Genomic DNA, 23,872 nt, shown 5'->3' on the forward strand with positions numbered 1-23,872 from the left:
TAGCTGCCACTAGGACCCAGCAGAGCTCAGCTGGCACATAGAAGTCACTGCTGGGGAGAGGAAGAGGGAGCTAGAGTGTTCCTGGCAGCTGCAGTTCCCAGCATGCCCTGAGAGAAGGAGAGAGTGGTGCATCGGGCTGTTTCTCCCTCTGGATCCCCGGGCTCTGGGGGGAGGGGAAGGCAGGTGTCCGGGCTGGGGGAGACATGGCTGGGTTCTGGGAAGGAGGAGTGTGGGTATCTGGGCAAGGGGCGGCCTTGTGGCTGGGCTCTGAGCGGGAGTGGGTGCGGGTATCTGGGCAAGGGGGACCCATAGCTGGGCTCTGGAGGGGAGGGAGTGTGGGTATCTGGATTAGGGGGCCCCTGCAGCTGGGCTCTGTGGGGGAGTGGGTTTGAGTATATTGGCTGGGGGGGCCATGGCTGGGCTCTGAGGGGTAGAGGTTGTGGGTGTCTGGCCCCCCGATTGGGCTTGCAGGGGTGGGGGGGGAGGGAGTGGGGGTAGAGAAACAGGAACCGGGTTGTCATAGGGGTTTCTTTAACTCTCTGCTCCTGGGGGAATCTTTGTGTGTGTCTGCATAGTTACCTGTAAAAAAGTTTGTCCGTGTTTTGAAATAAATTTGCAGAACTTGGCAGAATTTTAAAATATTGTGTGTAGAATTTTTAACTTTTTGGTGCAGAATGCCCCCAGGAGTAAGGACCTTTTCTTCCTAGTGAAGATAAGGCCTAAGGAGGGTCTGGCTCCTAATAGCAGCAAACTCTGGCCCGTTTCCCCCTGTCATAGCCTTCTTGTAGTGTGCTGGGAAATTGTCCCATTCCTGTTACCCAGCCAGTTGCTGCAATTAGGACAAGTAGCTGTGATCTTTTCTTTACTTTGGGGTTTAACTTTGTCCTTGTCCAGTGCTAACTTTGCTCACGTCAGTTCTACTCAGTTGCTGACCACAGTTCTGCCACCCGCTCAAATGCTGAAGATTGGTGATTGGGTGGGTGATGCTTAAAACCTTGCCTTTCCTCTGGTCTGCAGGGCTTGTCCATGCAGAGATTTAGTGCATGGCAAAATGGAGTATAAATCTACAGCATACCTGCTTGCCGCACACTAACTACCCATGTGGCGACCCTTACTCAGAGAGAATAAGAAAGAGAGGGGACTCCTCAAGGGGATGGGCGGCTGAGAACCTAAAATTTGCAGAATTTTTTTTTTCTCCTACTAGTAATAGCTCACCTTAACTGATCACTCTCGTTATAGTGTGTATGGTAAACCCCATTGTTTCATATTCTCTGTGTATATAAAATCATCCTACTGTATTTTCCACTGCATGCATCCGATGGAAGTGGGCTGTAGCCCACGAAAGCTTATGCTCAAATAAATTTGTTAGCCTCTAAGGTGCCACAAGTACTTCTGTTCTTTTTGCAAAATAGGGGAGGGAATGATGGAGAGAACAGCAATAAACTGCTTAATTTTAGGGAAGGAATTATGTTATAGGTGCTTGGATACTATGGTGGTGATATTTTAAAGTTTTGACTACTAATCTAATGCCCCCCATTATGTAGTTTAAAAAAATTCCCACTTTATAGTTTGTATTCTTTCAGCTATCCCTCCTCAATTTGAAAGTGTGACGAAGATTGTCTTAATCCTCTCCCATAAAACAAAATATAAAACTAATGGTCTGAAAATTAAAATATAGTAAAAATTGGAACTCTGCTTTACAGAGTTCTCAGAACTCACTGGTGTGACTCGGATGTCTGAAAGAGCTTTGGAAGAGGGAGGATTGTTCAAAGAATTCTGAATTTATCAACAATTCTCTTTATGGCTCATTATGAATCTCTCTTTATAACTTTTTTGGAAAGTTAGGCTATTTCTCCTCTTTATTTATTTAAAGTTTAGTATTCTTACAGTACCTGGATGTAATAAGGTACTCTCTTGAACAGCTCTTTAAATCCTATTAGGCCTGTTCTACAGGGTCGCACACTTTGTTGCTTCGGTGGACTGAGCTCACTGACACACCAGGGGTTCTTTGCATCAATCCATTCCCTACACAAACTCCCGGTGTGCACTGTCCTGTCCCCCAATATTTCAGGGACTCCCTGCAACCCTTCTATCCTCTCCCTCATATCAGGGACTTTGTACCCCCCTCCCACTGCTCCCCCCAACACCAGGTGCTATTGTGCTCCATATTCCTCCTACTCCCATACTTGAGTCTGCCTACCAAGACCTCAGTGTGCCTCCCTTCTCCCCACCTCCACTTCCTTGCCAGGACTCTGTATGATCCCTGTGCCTCTGCCCATTGTCTCCCATTTCCCTCTCCACCATATGGTGCCCCCTATTTCCCCCTTTCCCTCTGTTACATTGCACTCCATATGATTTTAAGAAAATATGCTAATGAGTGTGAATATAGTGTAACTTGGGGAGGGATAGCTCAGTGGTTTGAGCTCTGGCCTGCTAAACCCAGGGTTGTGAGTTCAATCCTTGAGGGGGCCATTTAGGGATCTGGGGCAAAAATTGGGGATTGGTCCTGCTTTGAGCAGGGGGTTGGAGTAGATGACCTCCTGAGGTCCCTTCCAACCCTGATATTCTATAGAATATGCTTCATGCAAAAGGTCTCTTGTAAGGTATCATTACAAATCTTATCTGAGTGTGGTCATCCTGTCTCTATAAATGTATCATTCTTGTATCTAAAACTAGAAATATGAAATATAACTTGAGGTCCTATCGTAATTATGCAAAGTGTGGGCCATTAATGGTGGTTTGGAATCTTGATGGCTCCCATCAACTAGTACAATTGGTTGTAAATGGGTCTGTTTACTTGCAAGCCTTTCTGTGAGTCAGGCCAGGAAGAATGAAGGCTTGGGGTCTCACAAGACATGTGACCATGTCAGCTGATACTGGAATCCATCTTAAACCTGGGGCTTTTGCATTTAGAAGGAGGGGTGGAGACCCAGAGAGACGAAAGATTCCCACCTTGTGCAAAGCTGTATAAGGGGGTGGAACAGAACAAAGGAGGTTCCAGTCATGACAGATCCCCTAGTTGCCACCTGAGCTGGAGCTAACAAGAACTGTACCGCGGAGAGGATTGGGCCTAGACTAAGAAGGAATCTAGTCTGTGAAAGAAGTTTATTGGAACATCTCTGAGGGTGAGATTTTATCTGTAATCGGTTTCATAATGTATTAGGCTTAGACTGGCTTGTTTTGTTTTATTTTGCTTGGTAACTTACTTTGTTCTGTCCTCACTTGAAGCCACTTAAATCCTACTTTTTATACTTAATACGATCGCTTTTGTTTATTAATTAACCCAGAGTAAGTAATTAATGCCTGGGGGAGCAATCAGCTGGGCATATCTCTCTATCAGTGTTATAGAGGGCGGACAATTTATGAGTTTACCCTGTATGAGCTCTATACAGAGTAAAACAGATTCATTGGGGCTTTGGATTCCATTGGGAGCTGGGTGCCTGGGTGCTAGAGACAGGAGCACTTCTTAAGCTGTTTTCAGTTAAGTCTGCAGCTTTGGGGCACATGGTTCAGACCCTGGGTTTGTGCTGGAGCAGACTCGTGTGTCTGGTTCAACAAGGCAAGGTACTGAAGTCCCAAGATGGCAGGGAAAACGGGCTCAGAGGTAGTCTCAGCACATCAGGTGGCAGTCCCAAGGGGGTTTCTGTGACCCATCCGTCACATCCTCCATGCCAGGTCCCTCATTCGCCTCTCCCATGTAAGGAGCTCTGTGTGCTCGCCCTATTTGCATCTTCTCCTTCACCAGTATTGTTTGTTTCTATCTGGGGGATAAGTCATTCAGGTGGTCAACATTTTAAAATCTTTTGGAACAGAGCTAAAATGAATGATGTTATGCTGGAAGATTTTCATGGCTGTCATCAGCTGGGTTCTTTAATCTGAAGACAGTAGCTGAAGCTCATTGGTCTGCTAATCAGATGCTAGGGGGCTCAATGTATCCTCTAATGGAATTGATCAGATGCTGCATTCAAAAATTATCACATCACAGACAGACAAATGAAAATATCAAAACCAGCAAAAATTATATACTCTGGGTTTTAATATATTTATCACATTTCTGTAGCAATATGGATGGCTCTGAGCTTAACCTTACTTCATGGAGACTGCCATCTTTCCTGTGACAGAGAAAAGTTTTCACAATGATTTCAACTGGAAAAGCACTCTACTTTTGCTGGCTTTATATAAATGTATTGTTTTATATACTTGTTTGTTTATAAAGAAAATATAAACAGTGGATTTAAACAATTGAAAGCAAAAACTCCAAATATACACAAACATTTAAAATACGTGATGAAACATTCCCAAAACAGTGCTTAAAAGTGAGTGTTTTTCTATTAAAACCAAGAGAAAAGTGATTATCTTCATTATCTATTCTGTCAGCCTCAGTGAATTAAGTATTTTAACATTTTTTAAATGTTAACTGGAATGTTAATTTTTTTTAAAAGGCCAGTTCCAGTGGCTTTAAATCTTGAAAAGATCGTTGATTTTTTGCTTTAATGTATTTCTATTTCAGCAAATGAAACTAGGTTGCAGAGTCAAACACTTGAAAGTTAGAAAATGGCCAAATTTATGGTGACTTATGAACCTTAATTTGATCCCCAGGTGCATCCAGCCTGTTCACTGAATGGGAGGAAGGGTCTGTGGAAAAAAATTGTGTGATAATGTAATTAAAGATCATAATGCATATACACAAGGGAGCTGAATTAAGGTTTTTATGGGCAACTGTAAATGTGGCATTTTTAAACATTTTCACAGTGCTTGAAACTTTGCAGCCTAACTAACATTCTTTTAACATTTTTTTGTATGTAATTTCCTATGTGTGCTTTCTTAAAGAGAGATGTAAAACCAATTTTTTAATGGTTTTCAGAGTAGCAGCCCTGTTTGTCTGTATCTGCAAAAAGAACAGGAGTACTTGTGGCACCTTAGAGACTAGCAGATTTGTTGGAGCACAAGCTTTCGTGAGCTACAGCCCACTTCATCAGATGTCTAGAATGGAACATATAGTAAGAAGATATATATACATACAGAGAACATGAAAAGGTGGAAGTTGCCATACCAACTCTAAGAGGCTAATTAATTAAGATGAGCTATTATCAGCAGGAGGAAAAAAACCTTTTGTAGTGATAATCAAGATGGCCCATTTCAGACAGTTGACAAGAAGGTATGAGGATACTTAACATGGGGAAATAGATTCAATTTGTGTAATGACCCAGCCACTCCCAGTCTCTATTCAAGCCCAAGTTAATGGTATCTAGTTTGCAAATTAATACTAGTTCAACAGTTTCTTGTTGGAGTCTGTTCTTAAAGCTTTTCTGTTGCAAAATTGTCATCTTCAGCCTCTCTGGTCATTCAATAACAGACTTAAAGTGTTCTGCTGGTTTTTGAATGTTATGATTCCTGTGTCCATTCACTCACCTGCTTAGAGACTGCCCGGTTTGGCCAATGCACATGGCAGAGGGGCATTGCTGGCACATGATGGCATATATCACATTGGTAGATGTGCAGGTGAATGAGCCCTGGATGGTGTGGGTGATAGTAGGTCCTGTGATGGTGTCCCTTGAATAGATATTTGAGTTAATTGGGGATTGGTCCTGCTTTGAGCAGGGGGTTGGACTAGATGACCTCCTGAGGTCCCTTCCAACCCTGATATTCTATGATATGTGGACAGGGCCGGCATCGGGCCCCGTTGCAAGGATAGGTTCCTGGGTTAGTGTTTTTGTTGTGTGGTTGCAGGTGAGTATTTGCTTCAGGTTGGGAGACTGAGGGATCATCTTTCAAAAGTGGGGTGCTAATAAGCAATGGTCACATAAACACCACCCTATACTGGAAACCTACTGACTGCTATACTTACCTACATGCCTCCTTGATGATGTGCTGGAGAGGTTTTAGTTGGGGGCTGTAGGTGACGGCTAGTGGTGTTCTGTTACTTTCTTTGTTGGGCCAGTCTTGTAGTAAGTGACTTCTCGGTACCCTTCTGGCTCTGTCAATCTGTTTCTTCCCTTCACGAGGTGGGTATTGCAGTTTTAAGAACGCTTGATAGAGATTCTGTCAGTGTTTGTCTCTGTTTGAGGGATCGGAGCAAATGCGGTGGTATCTTAGAGCTTGGCTGTAGACAATGGATTGTATGATGTGGTCTGGATGAAAGCTGGAGGCATGTAGGTAAGTATAGCGGTCAGTAGGTTTCCAGTATTAGGGTGGTGTTTATGTGACCATTGCTTATTAGCACTGTAGTGTCTAGGAAGTGGACCTCTTCTGTGGACTGGTCTAGGCTGAGGTTGATGGTAGGGTGGAAATCATTGAAATCTTGGTGGAATTCCTCAAGGGCCTCCTTCCCATGGGTCCAGATGATGAAGATGTCATCAGTGTAGCGGAAGTAGAGTAGGGGCATAAGGGGACAAGAGCTGAGGAAGCGTTGTTCTAAGTCAGACATAAAAATGTTAACATATTGAGGGGCCAAGGGGGTACACATAGCAGTCCCACTGACTTGAAGGTATAAATTGTCCCCAGATCTGAAATAGTTGTGGGTGTGTACAAAGTTCAGCCACCAGGTTTCCCGTGATGGTAACAGGGATGCTATTCCTGATGGTTTGTAGTCCATCTTTGTGTGGAATGTGGGTGTAGAGGGCTTCTACATCCATAGTGGCTAGGATGGTGTTTTCTGGAAGATCATCAAAGGATTATGGTTTCCTCAGGAAGTCAGTGGTGTCTCGAAGATAGCTGGCTGGTAGCGTAGGGCCTGAGGAGAGTCTACATAACCAGATAATCCTGCTGTCAGCGTGCCAATGCCTGAGATGATCGGGCATCCAGGCTTCCCAGTTTTATGCATTTTGGGTAGCAGGTAGAATACCCCTGGCTGGGGCTCTAGGGGTGTGTCAGTGTAGATTTGTTCCTGTGCTTCTTTAGGGAGTTTCTTGAGCAGATGGTGTAGTTTCTTTTGGTAATCCTCAGTGGGGTCAGATGGTAATGGCCTCTAGAATGTGGTGTCAGAGAGTTGTGTAGCAGACCTCTTGTTCATATTCCGACCTATTCATGATGACGACAGCACCTCCTTTGTCAGCCTTTTTGATTATGATGTCAGAGTTGTTTCTGAGGCTGTGGATGACATTGTGTTCTGCACGGCTGAGGTTATGGGGCAAGCAATGCTGCTTTTCCACAATTTCAGCTTGTGCACATCGATGGAAGCACTCTGTGTAGAAGTCCAGTCTGTTTCGACCTTCAGGAGGAGTCCACTCAGAATCCTTCTTTTTGTAGTGTTGGTAGGAAGCTTCCTGCTTGTTAATATGCTGTTCAGTGGTGTGTTGGAAATATTCCTTGAGTCAGAGATGTCGAAAGTAGGATTCTAGGTCACCACAGAACTGCATCATGTTTGTGTGGGTGGTGGGGCTGAAGGAGAGACCTGAGATAGGACAGACTCTTCTGTCGGGCTAAGAGGATAGCTGGATAGATTAACAATATTGTTAGGTGAGTTAAGGGAAGCACTGTTGTGGTCCCTTGTGGTATGTAGGAGTTTAGATAGTTTAGTGTCCTTTTTCCTCTGTAGAGATGCAAAATGTGTGTTGTAAATGGCTTGTCTACTTTTTGTAAAGTGCAGCCACAAGAGAGTTTATGTGGAAGGCTGATTTTTTAAGAGAGTTTCTAGTTTTGAGAGTTCATTCTTAATCTTCTCTTGTTTGCTGTATAGGATGTTGATCAGGTGGTTCTGCAGTTTCTTTGAGTGTGTGTGGCATAATCTCTCACTATAATCTGTGTGATATGTTGATTGTAATGGCTTTTTACCTTCAGTCCTTTTGGTATTATGTCCATTTGTTTGCATTTGGAAAGGAAGACGATCAAGCGTTCTTAAAACTGCAATACCCACCTGGTGAAGTGAAGAAACAGATTGACAGAGCCAGAAGGGTACCGAGAAGTCACCTACTACAAGACTGGCCCAACAAAGAAAGTAACAGAATGCCACTAGCTGTCACCTACAGCCCCCAACTAAAACCTCTCCAGCGCATCATCAAGGATCTACAATGGGGTGGGCAAACTACGGCCCGCAGGCCAGATACGACCTGCAAGCCATTTTAAGCTGGCCTGCGAGCCACACCACGTGGCTTGACCCTGCTCCGGCGCTCCAGCTGGGACTCTGGGTTGGGTCTGCACCACCCGGCTTGGCCCCGCTCTGGCACTCCGGCTGAAGTACTGGGGCGGGGGCCGCAAAACGCAGCTCTCAGAAGCCGTGGCGTGGCTCCACTCTGGCTCCTGCGTGCTCCAATGGGAGCTGCAGAGGCGGTGCCTGCAGATGGGGCAGCATGCAGAACCGCCTGGCCATGTCTCCGTGTAGGGGCCGGAGAAGGGACATGCCACTGCCTCCGGGAGCCACTTGAGGTAAGCACCGCTCGGAGCCTGCATCCCTCAGCCTTGCCCCAGCCCCCTGCCCCAGTCCTGATCCTCCTCCTGCTCTCCACTATCCTCAATCCCAGCCCACATCATCCTCCTGCACCCCAAAGCCCTGATTCCCCACCCCAGAGCCCGCACCCCCTCCCCCACCCCAACCCCAATTTTGTGAGTATTCATGGCCCATCATACAATTTGTATTGCCCGATGTGGCCCTCGAGCCAAAAAGTTTGCCCTCCCCTGATCTACAACCTATCCTGAAGGACAGCCCCTCACTCTCACAGACTTTGGGAGACAGGCCAGTCCTCGCTTACAGACAGACTCCAACCTGAAGCAAATACTCACCAGTAACTACACACCACACAACAAAAACACGAACCCAGGGACCAAACCCTGGTGCCAACTCTGTCCACATATCTATTCAAGGGACACCATCACAGGACCTAACAACATCAGCCACACCATCCGGGGCTCGTTCACTTGCACATCTACCAATGTTATATATGCCATCATGTGCCAGCAATGGCCCTCTGCCATATACATTGGCCAAACCGGACAGTCTCTACGCAAAGGAATAAATGGACTCAAATCTGACATCAGGAATCATAACATTCAAAAACCAATAGGAGAACACTTCAATCTCTCTGGTCACTCAATAACAGACCTCAAAGTGGCAATTCTTCAACAAAAAGACTTCAAAAACAGACTCCAAGGTGAAGCTGCAGAACTGGAATTAATTTGCAAACTAGATACCATCAGATTAGGCCTGAATAAAGACTGGGAGTGTGTGGGTCATTACAAAACCTTAAACTTAATTTCCCCAATACTAATTTCCCCCAACTGTTACTCACACCTTCTTATCAACTATCTGTAATGGGCCACTCTCTTACCACTTCAAAAGTTATTTCTCCTCCCTTGGTATCCTGCTGTTAATTGATTTATCTCGTTAGACTGACCTAACACTTGATAAAGCAACCCACATCCTTTCATGTATTTATACCTGCTCCTATGTCTTTTACTTCATACATCTGATGAAGTGGGTTCTAGCCCACGAAAGCTTATGCCTAAATACATTTGTTAGTCTCTAAGGTGCCACAAGGACTCCTCACTTTTTTTGTGGGGTTTTTTGTTTTTTTTTTGCTGATACAGACTAACATGGCTACCACTGAAACCTGGAAACATGTATGAGAACTATCACCTGTCTGTTTTTTGCAGGGTACCAGCAAAGAATTATGTGAATCACAGTTAGGGATATTTTGTGTTGATTAGAAATTATATTGCAAATTCTTTGCCTCTCTTCCTTTTTTGTATGAGGCAAAGAGATGACTGGCTGATTTAACTCTTGCAATCCTGCCAGTTAAGAATGAACTGTTCATATGGTGGAGAGAAGGGAGACTGGAGTTGTACTGAACGTACCTGCCCTTAGGCAGGTGTCTGCTGGTTATGTTTATATCTGTAGTAATAGGCAAATAAATATATCCTCGATAGACTAGTAATAATCGGTCTTCAAAAACAGAACTGGATGTGTTAAAACATGGGGACGTGGCTTTTCAAAAGATTTTTTTGTTGCAGATTTATGTGAAAATTTGTGGTTTTAGAAAAAACAAATGTTCAAACCCAACTAGTAATTCTTTTGGCTATACACCTGTGCCATTGAACAGAATTTCTTGGAATGTCCAACAATGTCCAAAAGAAAATACATTCAGAAGGCTATCACATCAGTCTTAATCTCATCAGTGTAGTAAATGAAACAGCTGAGACAATAGGTAACATGCTAGTTTAGAGAACACTTTTTTTTGACAAACTGCAGTTACCTTTAGAGTGTTCTCAAAAAGAAAAGGAGTACTTGTGGCACCTTAGAGACTAACTAATTTATTTGAGCATGAGCTTTCGTGAGCTACAGCTCACTTCATCGGATGCATACCGTGGAAACTGCAGCAGACATTATATACACACAGAGATCATGAAATAATACCTCCTCCCACCCCACTGTCCTGCTGGTAATAGCTTATCTAAAAAGAAAAGGAGTACTTGTGGCACCTTAGAGACTAACCAATTTATTAGAGCATAAGCTTTCGTGAGCTACAGCTCACTTCATCAGATGCATATCGTGGAAACTGCAGCAGACTTTATATATACAGAGAGATTATGAACCAATACCTCCTCCCACCCCACTGTCCTGCTGGTAATAGCTTATCTAAAGTGATCATCAGGTGGGCCATTTCCAGCACAAATCCAGGTTTTCTCACCCTCCACCCCCCCACACAAATTCACTGTCCTGCTGGTGATAGCCCATCCAAAGTGACAACTCTTTACACAATGTGCATGACAATCAAGTTGGGCTATTTCCTGCACAAATCCAGGTTTTCTCACATCCCCCCCACCCCCATACACACACAAACTCACTCTCCTGCTGGTAATAGCTCATCCAAACTGACCACTCTTCAAGTTTAAATCCAAGTTAAACCAGAACATCTGGGGGGGGGGTAGGAAAAAACAAGAGGAAACAGGCTACCCTGCATAATGACTTAGCCACTCCAAGTCTCTCTTTAAGCCTAAATTAATAGTATCCAATTTGCAAATGAATTCCAATTCAGCAGTTTCTCGCTGGAGTCTGGATTTGAAGTTTTTTTGTTTTAAGATAGCGACCTTCATGTCTGTGATTGCGTGACCAGAGAGATTGAAGTGTTCTCCGACTGGTTTATGAATGTTATAATTCTTGACATCTGATTTGTGTCCATTTATTCTTTTACGTAGAGACTGTCCAGTTTGACCAATGTACATGGCAGAGGGGCATTGCTGGCACATGATGGCATATATCACATTGGTGGATGTGCAGGTGAATGAGCCTCTGATAGTGTGGCTGATGTTATTAGGCCCTGTGATGGTGTCCCCTGAATAGATATGTGGGCGCAATTGGCAACGGGCTTTGTTGCAAGGATAAGTTCCTGGGTTAGTGGTTCTGTTGTGTGGTATGTGGTTGTTGGTGAGTATTTGCTTCAGGTTGCGGGGCTGTCTGTAGGCAAGGACTGGCCTGTCTCCCAAGATTTGTGAGAGTGTTGGGTCATCCTTTAGGATAGGTTGTAGATCCTTAATAATGCGTTGGAGGGGTTTTAGTTGGGGGCTGAAGGTGACGGCTAGTGGCGTTCTGTTATTTTCTTTGTTAGGCCTGTCCTGTAGTAGGTAACTTCTGGGAACTCTTCTGGCTCTATCAATCTGTTTCTTTACTTCTGCAGGTGGGTATTGTAGTTGTAAGAAAGTTTGACAGAGATCTTGTAGGTGTTTGTCTCTGTCTGAGGGGTTGGAGCAAATGCGGTTGTATCGCAGAGCTTGGCTGTAGACGATGGATCGTGTGGTGTGGTCAGGGTGAAAGCTGGAGGCATGCAGGTAGGAATAGCGGTCAGTAGGTTTCCGGTATAGGGTGGTGTTTATGTGACCATTGTTTATTAGCACTGTAGTGTCCAGGAAGTGGATTTCTTGTGTGGACTGGACCAGGCTGAGGTTGGTGGTGGGATGGAAATTGTTGAAATCATGGTGGAATTCCTCAAGGGCTTCTTTTCCATGGGTCCAGATGATGAAGATGTCATCAATATAACGCAAGTAGAGTAGGGGCTTTAGGGGACGAGAGCTGAGGAAGCGTTGTTCTAAATCAGCCATAAAAATATTGGCATACTGTGGGGCCATGCGGGTACCCATAGCAGTGCCGCTGATCTGAAGGTATACATTGTCCCCAAATATGAAGTAGTTATGGGTAAGGACAAAGTCACTTTCTTACAACTACAATACCCACCTGCAGAAGTAAAGAAACAGATTGATAGAGCCAGAAGAGTTCCCAGAAGTTACCTACTACAGGACAGGCCTAACAAAGAAAATAACAGAACACCACTAGCCGTCACCTTCAGCCCCCAACTAAAACCCCTCCAACGCATTATTAAGGATCTACAACTTATCCTAAAGGATGACCCAACACTCTCACAAATCTTGGGAGACAGGCCAGTCCTTGCCTACAGACAGCCCCGCAACCTGAAGCAAATACTCACCAACAACCACATACCACACAACAGAACCACTAACCCAGGAACTTATCCTTGCAACAAAGCCCGTTGCCAATTGCGCCCACATATCTATTCAGGGGACACCATCACAGGGCCTAATAACATCAGCCACACTATCAGAGGCTCATTCACCTGCACATCCACCAATGTGATATATGCCATCATGTGCCAGCAATGCCCCTCTGCCATGTACATTGGTCAAACTGGACAGTCTCTACGTAAAAGAATAAATGGACACAAATCAGATGTCAAGAATTATAACATTCATAAACCAGTCGGAGAACACTTCAGTCTCTCTGGTCACGCAATCACAGACATGAAGGTCGCTATCTTAAAACAAAAAAACTTCAAATCCAGACTCCAGCGAGAAACTGCTGAATTGGAATTCATTTGCAAATTGGATACTATTAATTTAGGCTTAAATAGAGACTTGGAGTGGCTAAGTCATTATGCAGGGTAGCCTGTTTCCTCTTGTTTTTTCCTACCCCCCCCCCAGATGTTCTGGTTTAACTTGGATTTAAACTTGAAGAGTGGTCAGTTTGGATGAGCTATTACCAGCAGGAGAGTGAGTTTGTGTGTGTATGGGGGTGGGGGGGATGTGAGAAAACCTGGATTTGTGCAGGAAATAGCCCAACTTGATTGTCATGCACATTGTGTAAAGAGTTGTCACTTTGGATGGGCTATCACCAGCAGGAGAGTGAATTTGTGTTGGGGGGTGGAGGGTGAGAAAACCTGGATTTGTGCTGGAAATGGCCCACCTGATGATCACTTTAGATAAGCTATTACCAGCAGGACAGTGGGGTGGGAGGAGGTATTGTTTCATGATCTCTGTGTGTATGTAAAGTCTGCTGCAGTTTCCACGATATGCATCTGATGAAGTGAGCTGTAGTTCACGAAAGCTTATGCTCTAATAAATTGGTTAGTCTCTAAGGTGCCACAAGTACTCCTTTTCTTTTTGCGAATACAGACTAACACGGCTGTTACTCTGAAGCTTATCTAAAGTGATCATCAAGTTGGGCCATTTCCAGCACAAATCCAGGTTTTCTCACCCTCCACCCCCCCCCCCACACACACAAACTCACTCTCCTGCTCCTAATAGCCCGTCCAAAGTGACAACTCTCTTCACAATGTGCATGATAATCAAGGTGGGCCATTTCCTGCACAAATCCAGGTTTTCTAACCCCCCCCACCCACCCCCATACATACACAACCTCACTCTCCTACTGATAATAGCTTATCCAAAGTGACCACTCTCCCTACAATGTGCATGGTAATCAAGGTGGGCCATGTCCAGCACAAATCCAGGCTCTCTCACCCCCCCCACCCCCTTTTTTCCCGGACACACACACACACGGACACACACACACAAACTCACTCTCCTGCTGGCAATAGCTCATCCAAACTGACCACTCTCCAAGTTTAAATCCAAGTTTAACCAGAACGTCTGGGGCGGGGGGGGTAGGAAAAAACAAGGCCCACCTTGATTATCATGCACATTGTGAAGAGAAAAGGAGTACTTGTGGCACCTTAGAGACTAACCAATTTATTAGAGCATAAGCTTTCGTGAGCTACAGCTCAAGTGAGCTGTAGCTCACGAAAGCTTATGCTCTAATAAATTGGTTAGTCTCTAAGGTGCCACAAGTACTCCTTTTCTTTTTGCGAATACAGACTAACATGGCTGTTACTCTGAAACCTGTCATTGTGAAGAGAGTTGTCACTTTGGATGGGCTATTACCAGCAGGAGAGTGAGTTTGTGGGGGGGGTGGAGGGTGAGAGAACCTGGATTTGTGCTGGAAATGGCCCAACTTGATGATCACTTTAGATAAGCTATTACCAGCAGGACAGTGGGGTGGGAGGAGGTATTGTTTCATGATCTCTGTGTGTATGTAAAGTCTGCTGCAGTTTCCACGGTATGCATCCGATGAAGTGAGCTGTAGCTCACGAAAGCTCTTGCTCAAATAAATTGGTTAGTCTCTAAGGTGCCACAAGTACTCCTTTTCTTTTTGTTATTGCTCTGATCACCTCATCCCTTCTCCTGAGTCCCTTTATGGCTCTGTGCTTCTTTCTGCATAAATTTCAAAGTCCTTGAACACACTTTTATGTCTTTTTGCAATTCTGTTTCTTCCTGTTATCATGGCTTTTCCCATTGCTTGCCAGGCCAGTCAGTGTGCTCTACCCATTTGCGTTAATGACTTCCATGCCTGTTATCTGCTCTTGAAATGCACAAACAAATGTTGCATTTTGCCATGAGATTGCAGTCATATACAATAGTAATAGCATAACAACTCCAGATATAGGTTTTACATTCTCCCCCTTAAAGATTGCTGGTTAAATCACAGTCCCATGGAATGTTTTAAATTCTGCCGTTTTGAATCAGCAAAAGAAAGTTGCTTCTTGGGGTTATGAGGGAAACAGTTGCTCTATTTAGCAATGATTTCATCCATAAAGATTTCTGTGTATCTTATTTTACAAGAACTGGTAGCTAGATAAAGAATGCTTAATTTGTTTAAATCTGTGAAGAGTCCATTTATTTTTGCCATCTTGCATATGGGTACCTTATGTATTAATAATAAACCAAAGCACGCATAACAATTCCTGATGAAAAAAATCATTTACTAAATAGTATATGTATTGAAAAATTGTTATACAGAAAATATTGAAAATATTTTAATGAATTTTCCTGTTAGAATAAACAATTGTTCAATATCTCTTTTTGTGTTTAAAGATCTTGAAAACTGTGCCAGGTCCTTGGGGAAAATTACATGACTCTGCAACATGAGTGACAGTAAATGTGATAGTCATTTTTACAGTGTTCAAGTCGCAGATTCCACATTCACTGTACTAAAACGGTATCAACAATTGAAGCCCATAGGATCTGGGGCGCAGGGCATTGTTTGGTGAGTAATACAAACTTTATTTATACACAAACAATTTTAAATACAAAGCAAAATGTGAACATACTCTTGGTATAATGAAAAGGTAAACTATATAGGTGCCAGAATATAAAATACAGGTTGTAATTAATACTTTTATCTCTTGCTACAGGATTATGAACTAGGCAGGTTCTACAATACCTGCTTGCTCTAGTTTCTAGTACTGAATTTTTGTTTTAGGAAACAAAATTTAAATTTCTAGATATCTGCATAAGTTGTTAAAATGGGTAGCAAATTTCCTTCTCATTAACCATTTTATTTTTATTTCTAGTTCTTACATTCCCCATGTAGTTATGATATTACAGTGTAAGGTATGACAATGAGATGGTGAGAGATTCTGGGTTTTACTCGTTTCTTCATCCTGGCCCCCTTTTTCTCCCCCCTTTTATTCCCAATCACTCCTATCCATTTCTAGGAGCCATCAATGCAGTGCCTTGCCATTAACTGGCAGGATGAGGCAAATCAATGTCATTGTCACTCCATGGATTAACCAGAAAGGGATGCTGTGTGAGGGGTTGGGCTGGCCGTCTCTTCCTTGGTGTGTCACCTCAACTATGTGTCCAGCCTCCACTGCCCCAGGATGTGCGAATCGTTAGTCTGATCCTGAACCTTAGTCTCTTGTATGGCACCACAGCACTGGGCCAGCTTAAAGGTAAAACTTTTCAAATGTTTTCTAGACTGCAGCTATCAGCTCTACCCAGATTACCTGTCAGGCCCATATTTTATTGGGCAAATCTTATTTGGTACTAGCAGGAACGTGTAGGTAACTGTAAAAGGATACCAGTGGTCTAGGGGGCAGAAAGGCATTACCAGGAATACCCTGGTATTGAGTTAGAGTAACAGCCCCTGGGGCTGTTACACTTTAAACGTACAATTTTTAAAAAAAATATTTTTCTATTATATATGTATGTGAAACAAATTTATTTAATCTCTCCCATTTTCAGCGGTTGTGGATGTGTCTGAAATGCCATTGTCTTGCTATTAGGCAAGAAGTAAAAAAAAAAAAAAAAAAAGGAAACTTCCATTCTTCTTTGAAATTTGTGTGTTTGAGTGGGGTATATGTAGTCACTACATGTTAGATATTAGTGATTAGGTTTATTTATTTATTTGGTGTATGCAATCCTGTCAAGCCAAGCAAAGCCAAGTTCTTATCAATGATGTTCAAGGCATGAAGACCTCAAGGAAATTGAGTCATTTATCAGTCCTCAACAATATGTGTCATAGTTTGTGGCTGCCCACGTTGACATAATGGACTGTCTCTAAAACCGTGATTAGGTAAACTTCAGTATACCGTTTAAATTTTCAGATTAATACATTTTTTTGTTAACTTTCATTTCTTTATATTAGTACAAGATGGCATGAGGAATTTAAGAAAGAAATGACCACCCTTTCTTTTCTAAATATGGTGCATTTCTGATCTGTCCCACTTCCCTTCTGCTACAAACCAGATTGTTCCCTCAAGGTGAGGTCCAGTGCTGAGGTCAGGCTGTAGGGTAGGAGGAGGGATGATCTGATTTTAATGGTATGGTCTGAGTATTCTGGATTGAAGAGGCAGGGGAGGAATACAAATCAGAGATACACCATTTCTCATCTTCTGAAAACTGTCTGCCAATTAAAGAAGCAGCAGCTAAAACTACATCTTGTAAAATATGCATGGAAACTTGCCAAAAATCAGCAGTAATAGTCCAGTGCTTTCAGTACAAAAGAATGATCTGGTCCCCTAACTGTTGTACTTCCAGTTTGCTAGCTGGAAAGTTGTAGCTTCCAGGAAATAGGGTTTTTTGTCTTTTTAGAAAAGGGTTTTTTGGTTAATCATAAGGTTAATTTTAAAAAAACGTTTATTAATCTGTCAAAATCCAGTTGAGCTCTGAATAATTGGTGGGGGGATTCCCATTACTCAGTTCATCATTTTAACTACAGGAGATTTGGAGTTAGTTATTTCCTTAACAATATGAGAATAGGAGCAATGAGAGTTGCCCAGGTTTTACTAAGAACCAATGTTAATACTGTTCCACTTTTCCTTTTGGTTGATATTGTATGTGCAAAGAAGTAACAAATTTGTTCTAGTATCTATTGTTGGTGTTTGCTGGTAGAGGGAGTCTCCTTTTAAACCTCAAATACAAAATAAAGATTTTTTGGAAGGAGCTCAAAGAACTTGGTTCCTTAAGGGAGTGTTTTAACTCTCCTCCCTACCTGTTTAAGGGGACTAATCACATATTGTCCTTTTATACTGTAGACAAAGTATAAAACTCAGGTTTTCCCACCAAGATTCTGTTTCTTTCATAGTTTGTGACTATTAATGTGTTTGAGCTTTTATGGTAAGACTAAATCTACCAGCGTTTTACATACCTCTTTCAACACACTTTTTTTTTTTCCCTTTTCTTTTCCCCCCTTCATATTCTTCCCTTTCCTCTCCAAATGGCTCTTTCCTATCAGGGGGGATTTAATTTAAATCAAATTGATTTAAATCATGGTTTAAATCACTAATCAGGAAGACTTGATTTAATCATGGATTTCTACAAAAAAGAGCATTCTTATTGGTTGTTATAACCTTAATACATAATCTTCACAACTCAGAGATGTAGGTTTCATTTTTAGAAGGTACACACTATACATTTTTTAAAGTGATTTATTTTGAAAACTTTTCAGATTAGTTTTACAGCTATATCAGAAAATGAATGATTGTTTGGTTTTTTCATTTACCAAAGGTAATTGAAGCAGATATTTATGAAGTCATTGGGAGGTGAACTATTTCCAATTCAACAGGTTAATCATAAATATTTGGAGGATTTTCTTGCCATGCTGTATTAAGAGGAGAACATCACCAGACAGACATTAAAATTTTTATTTAACTAAAACAACAACGTCATGTATTCTGGATTTTTTTCTTCAACAGCAAACATAAAATATTTTAACAAAACAAGCATATGAATTTTTGAATTTAGTTAAACATTCAAATTTTTAAAATCAGGATTGTTTTTGTTAACTATTTTAGTTAAAGACCATTTTAAATGAAATATTTTTTAAAAAAACCCAGAAGTTAAATAGACTATGTCAGCCAGGTCAACATGAGAAACTTAAAACCTTGGCTTCTGCAGCTAACTCAGTATTTAGCCTTAGATGGAGTTTACCACCAGCTTTGGGCTGCATTCCCAAGCAACCCGACTCCAAGAAGACCCGATCCTGGAGTGCTGGGGGCCACTACCAGCCTCACACCGTCCACGGGTGCGCGGACCCCACCCGTTTACCTCTTCATGCTTTTCAGTCGTCTTCACCTTCATTTTCCTGTTTGTTCATAATCTGGAGAAGAAGAACAGGCTTTCCTGCTTTTTCAGTTCCCAAACGATTTCTCAATTTGGAATGAATTAGTCCAAAGGAAGAAAATTATTCTTTTTACACCAGCAGAAGAAGCTACTGCTGTTAAAAGTGGGATTATCACTTCAACGGTCTCTGAATCCAAGTGCTTAAGTGACCTCCACCAGTTCACTGGTGTGACTTTCTTTAAAACATAATTAGCAAAGATATATTTCTTGAATGGTTCACCCTTAGCTCTGAAGTTTATTATTGTTGGCATTATGGAGGGATGATTGCTGGATGTTCATGTCATAGCCAATTCCTCTTCTTCAGCAGTTAAGGTTTGACCCTGGTACCAGGTATTGAGAATATTTGCAAGAAAATCAGCTGGAGATAGTGCTTGTCCCATGTTTAATGCTTGTAATTTAACTCTGTCATTGCATATTTCTCTTTTTACGATCTCACTCAGTTCCTTCCAAATTTCAACAGCATCAGCAATAAAACAGCTATGCCCCTGTATTTTGTTCAAGGCTACAGAAATAGGCTTCAGGGTACTCAGCATGTGTTCAACATTTCTGTTAAGCCCCATGTTGAGAACTTTTGCTGTGAAAGTGCCATCTATTTTTTTCACGATTTTGTTCACAAACTATCATCAGATTAGGCCAGTTCTTAATATAGTGCTCAAAACAGTCCAATGCTGAGTTCCATTGCATGTCTTGTGGGAGAGTTAGCTTGGTTCCTCCCACTTTTTTCAGAGCAGCTTCTGCAAAGTGGTTGTTATGGAATTATTTTGCAATTTCAACAACATTAGCCTTTACTTCTGGAACACTGAAGTTCAGGGTGCATCAAATGAGCACTGCAGCCGTATGTTATTAGCTTGGGGTTCTCTTCTAAATTTCTTCTCATCTTGGATACATTGTCTGTGACCAAGCTGCATACTCAACATTTGAATTTTTTTTTTCACAGTTATAGCTTTTACTGCTACTTCTTGTAGGTATTCTGCAGTGTGCGAGGAAGACATTCCCTTCTTCTGTTGTCACACAAGCACATACAACAGGATCATTGTGGGCATTGCTCCACCCATCAAGACTCAGGTTAACAATTTCGCCCTCTAGGTCTTTTGCACACTGCTCAGTTTCTTTCATCTACTTTACTGAGCAATTTGCGACATCTGCTCTGTTGGGTGGACTGTATCTTGGTCTTAATGACTGAACAATGTTAATGAAGTGTTGGTTCTCAATCATATGGAAAGGAGGGTTTGTTGCATAAAGAAACCGGCCAATTTTTTCATCAATTTTCTCTTTTTGTAATCTGCTGGACTTATCACAAACTTATCTATGGTTATTTCTGGATGATGGAGATTTTTTTTTTCTTTTTGCTACAGATGATATACTGTGGATAGGTGACATACATGATGTGCCTGAAATGCTATCATTGGCAGATAACTCTGAAACTATAGAAAATTATGGTGATCTTGAAAGTGGATAGTCTTCAGAATCTTGTATGTTGAGGATGGATTCTCCTAAATAAAATAAGTCAATGCAGTTATGTAATTATTATTACATACTGCTCATTTAGTATTACTCATTGCATTCACTGACACTCAGTACTACTTTAAAGGTGAAATTGTAAAAGAAAGATCTGCCTGTTTATTTTTTTATCATAACTGCATCTAAAATGGTAGTACCATAGAGTAACAACTGTATTTTTTGCTCAAACAGAATTCAAGAATAGTCCAGAAGGTAGACAGGCAGTCATTAAGAAAGAAGTATGAAATGAAAAAGTTTACCAACCTGAAGATCCTACATGTTCAGACATGTTCCTTTCATCTTCTTCATCACAGCTTCCTCCTGAGAAGAAACACTTCTCATGATGTTGTTTCATTTGGGCAACCAGGCCTTGCATTTCTTTGTTGCACTGTTTGCATTTTGCACGCATGCCCTTCTTACCCACAGGTAGAGGAACTTCATTAAAATATTCCCAAACTGGGTCTCTTTTATGGCCTGCTGCCATTATTGGTTTTCCCTTCTAGTGAGAGAATGGTATGGTAGATCTCAAATCAATTAAGGCTATACTCAGAAAGACCTCCAAGACTTCTGGAATATGCTGCTCCAATAGTTTCACTTTTGTTTCTACTGTGTGTCCCTCCCTTCTCATATTTCTCTGCAGACTATTTCTCCTTGTCCAGATCTATTCCACCCCCAACAATCTTCTATTCATTGAACTTTTTGAAACTTTGCACTTTTAGAGAGAGGTAAGGGATTGACTCTGTGTACACAAATTTGCAGAGAGACAATAGGGTTGAGGTCTGTTATTTCTCACCTCTATATATTTATTTATTTTAAAACATTTTTGCTGTTAACAAGCATGTTATCTCTGGAGACGCAAATTCTCAGTCTGAGAACTGCAAAACTAAGCATCTCTGATAGTATCTTCAATACTGAGCACTGAGTCCCATTGGGTAGATAGAAAGATTAACTTAACTAATCTATACAGAAACCCCTGGAGCCCTATAAGATTGGGTCCCTAATCTATGAACTATTGAAACTCATTTACAAAACTTTTCTTAAACATTGCATGAATATATTGTCTCATACTATAGAATTAGAATGTATAATCCCTATTCCATGATGAGATATCTTTGAGCTATAATGTATCTTAATTAAAACTATCTTTAGATAGGTTTTTTCCTGAAAAAGCATTTAACAAAAAAATCCAATTAAATAAAAAATCAAATTTTTCATTTCATTTATTTATTCATTTATTCATTTAAAATTGATTTTTATCCACCCTGTTTCCTATAGACTTCTGATTTCCTGGCTCTCTTCAAGTTCCCACCTCCCCCATGGACTCCCTAATTTTCCCTGCTTAGCTTCTTCCCTATTCCAAAAATATTCCTATATCAGGCCCCTTCAGGCAGCTAAGCCATGATCTTGAGGATCCTGCTTTTTTCATTTCTGAGATGTTGCCTGTGCCAATGTCTGTACTAGAAGAAACGTTTCAAAATGATCTATTGCATGGTTTTTAAACAGTATTACAAAAAGAGATGGCATAGATATCTTAAGACTTAAACATATAGGTTCCTAAGATTAAACTGACTATGGGAGCCAAGTAATTTATTCTTAAAGAGATGCTTTACTGAGAGCGATCATAAGGCATGTAATGCAATAACTTACTGTATATAGTTTCTTTCATTCCAGTACCCTTCACAGACTAGTTGGAGCAAAAGCACAGTGCCTAATTAATGGTGAAGATGAAAAGCCTATATTTGTAAAGGACAGATAGTTGACAAGAACCATTCTTGCCCAATAATAATCAGAGCAACACAATCGCAAATAGCACTTTCATAGAATATCAGGGTTGGAAGGGACCTCAGGAGGTCATCTAGTCCAACCCCCTGCAGGACCAATCCCCAAGTTTTCTCCAGATCCCTAAATGGCCCCCTCAAGGATTGAACTCACAACCCTGGGCACTTGACCTAAGGGTTTGTGTTTCGGCTTGTAAACTTTTTTGGAAAGGAGAGGGAAGAGTCAAAGTGGTGAAATTGGCAGTGTACAAATTAATTCTAGCCTACTGTAGTTCAAATAGATTTTTCTTTTTTAGTAGACAGAGTATTACTTGATTACCACAGCAATGAGCATTGTATAAATGCCTAGACCGAGAGAGAGGTAAGAGTAGGGGCAGGGAGGATATTAAATCCTTGGATCTTCTGGATGTGTATGTATTTTATATAAGGGCAGAAACTGGTGTTTTGAATTTCTTGTGTATGGGGATGTAAATTAATAAAAGTCATTGAGAAAAATGTACCATCTGACAAATGTCACTTCTTAAAATTATTGTATTTCCTGATGCAGCTCTGATCATAAAATTATTAGTGATATCTTTCACATGGGACTGTAAGTGCATTCTTTGTCTGCATTATGGTTTGCTGTTCAAGCAGAATGCTACAGAAAACCACTATTGCCAGTGGTGAATGCCCTAAACAGTCTTTCTTCTGAATTAGAATTGTGAAGAATTCAGACAGGTGGATGTTTTTAATTTCAAATATCTGTAAGAGAATCACTGTGTGATATGGGATGTTGGAAGAGTATCTCATTCATGTGGAAGGAAACTTATTTAATAGACTTCCCATTATTAGCCCAGGTGTTAAGGAAAATTAAGCAAATTTTGGTAAAATCAGACTTTCATGACATTTTTTACCAGTAGCAGTTTTCATGTAGATGTCTGTCTTTTCCTTACAGTGAATCCTTCTAAAACTAGGTGTTCGAATTTAGAATGATAAGGAAGAAAAAATACTTCTTGCTCAGTGGTCTGAAAAGTTATATGATGTTTCTCACTGTAAACAAATAGTGAATTATAGAGCATTTGAAAATGAGTACTTGATTATGGTATAGGCCTTTTGGCTTTTTTTTAAGTGTCAGTTTGTAATACTACTAAGTATTGGAGTCCTTGGTTTTCCTTAATATATTACAGTTTCAAACCTGCTTTCATACTGGTTAAACAATCATAAAACCTTTAACTCATTTCTTTCTGTTTGTAGCAGCCGACCGCGTTTCTTTCCTTAGGCTGTATGTACAGCATACACAATTTAATTTGACATATGTTGTCAGGGCCCCTCCTGTAGATCAGCAAAAATGGAATGGATGAAAGTTGTTGCTACTGACTTGCTTGTATCCGTACGGAGAGAGTTTGTCAGATTTGTCACCTGATTTCTGACTTCTGGAATAAAATGAGGGACTTTATTTCCCTTAAAATCATGCATGAATGCATTGCTGTTGGGGTAGTATATCTACTTGTGACTGAACTTGATGCTCCTGGGGGAATTCTGTGCCAAAAAAATTAAAAATCTGCAAAATTATGTATATTTTGTCAAAATAACACTGTATAATCATGCCAGTTTCAATTATTTTGGTAGTTTGTTTGTTTAAAAATACCTGTCAGCAGCTATATCTGTAACAATACAGACAACAACAAAAATTTCTCCCCTGAGTAGAGAGTTAAAGAAACCCTGACAATAACTCTGTTCCTGTTTGTCTGCCCCACCCATACTGCTTGCCCCCCGGAGCCCAGCTTTGGGCGGCCCCAAGACCAGTATACCCTCCCCCTCAGAGCCCAAGGATCCAGAGGGAGAAACAGTCTGTTTTTGGGTCCTGGGCTTGTACGGAGTTTCCTGCACACCGCCTCCTTTCTTCAGGGTGTGCCTGGAACCACAGCAGT

General features: G+C 41.5%; 1 protein-coding gene across 6 annotated transcripts in view; it reads left to right on the forward strand.

Moving 5' to 3' along the window:
* The window catches only part of MAPK9 (mitogen-activated protein kinase 9), a 54,212-nt gene that overhangs the window by 3,600 nt on the left and 26,740 nt on the right, over nucleotides 1-23,872 (forward strand). For 4 of the 6 annotated variants that reach the window (XM_084636179.1, XM_084636180.1, XM_084636176.1 and 1 more), the window contains exon 2: nucleotides 15,154-15,325. In XM_084636179.1, coding sequence (XP_084492305.1) covers nucleotides 15,204-15,325 — 122 coding nt within the window. In that variant the 5' untranslated portion in view covers nucleotides 15,154-15,203. Of the gene's footprint in view, nucleotides 1-2,947; nucleotides 3,126-15,153; nucleotides 15,326-15,776; nucleotides 16,014-23,872 lie in introns of those variants that run through there. The other 2 variants (XM_084636177.1, XM_084636181.1) reach the window with 2 other exon arrangements.

Source organism: Lepidochelys olivacea, assembly GCF_965140295.1.
Source record: "Lepidochelys olivacea isolate rLepOli2 genome assembly, chromosome: 8".
Classification (NCBI taxonomy): Eukaryota; Metazoa; Chordata; order Testudines; family Cheloniidae; genus Lepidochelys; species Lepidochelys olivacea.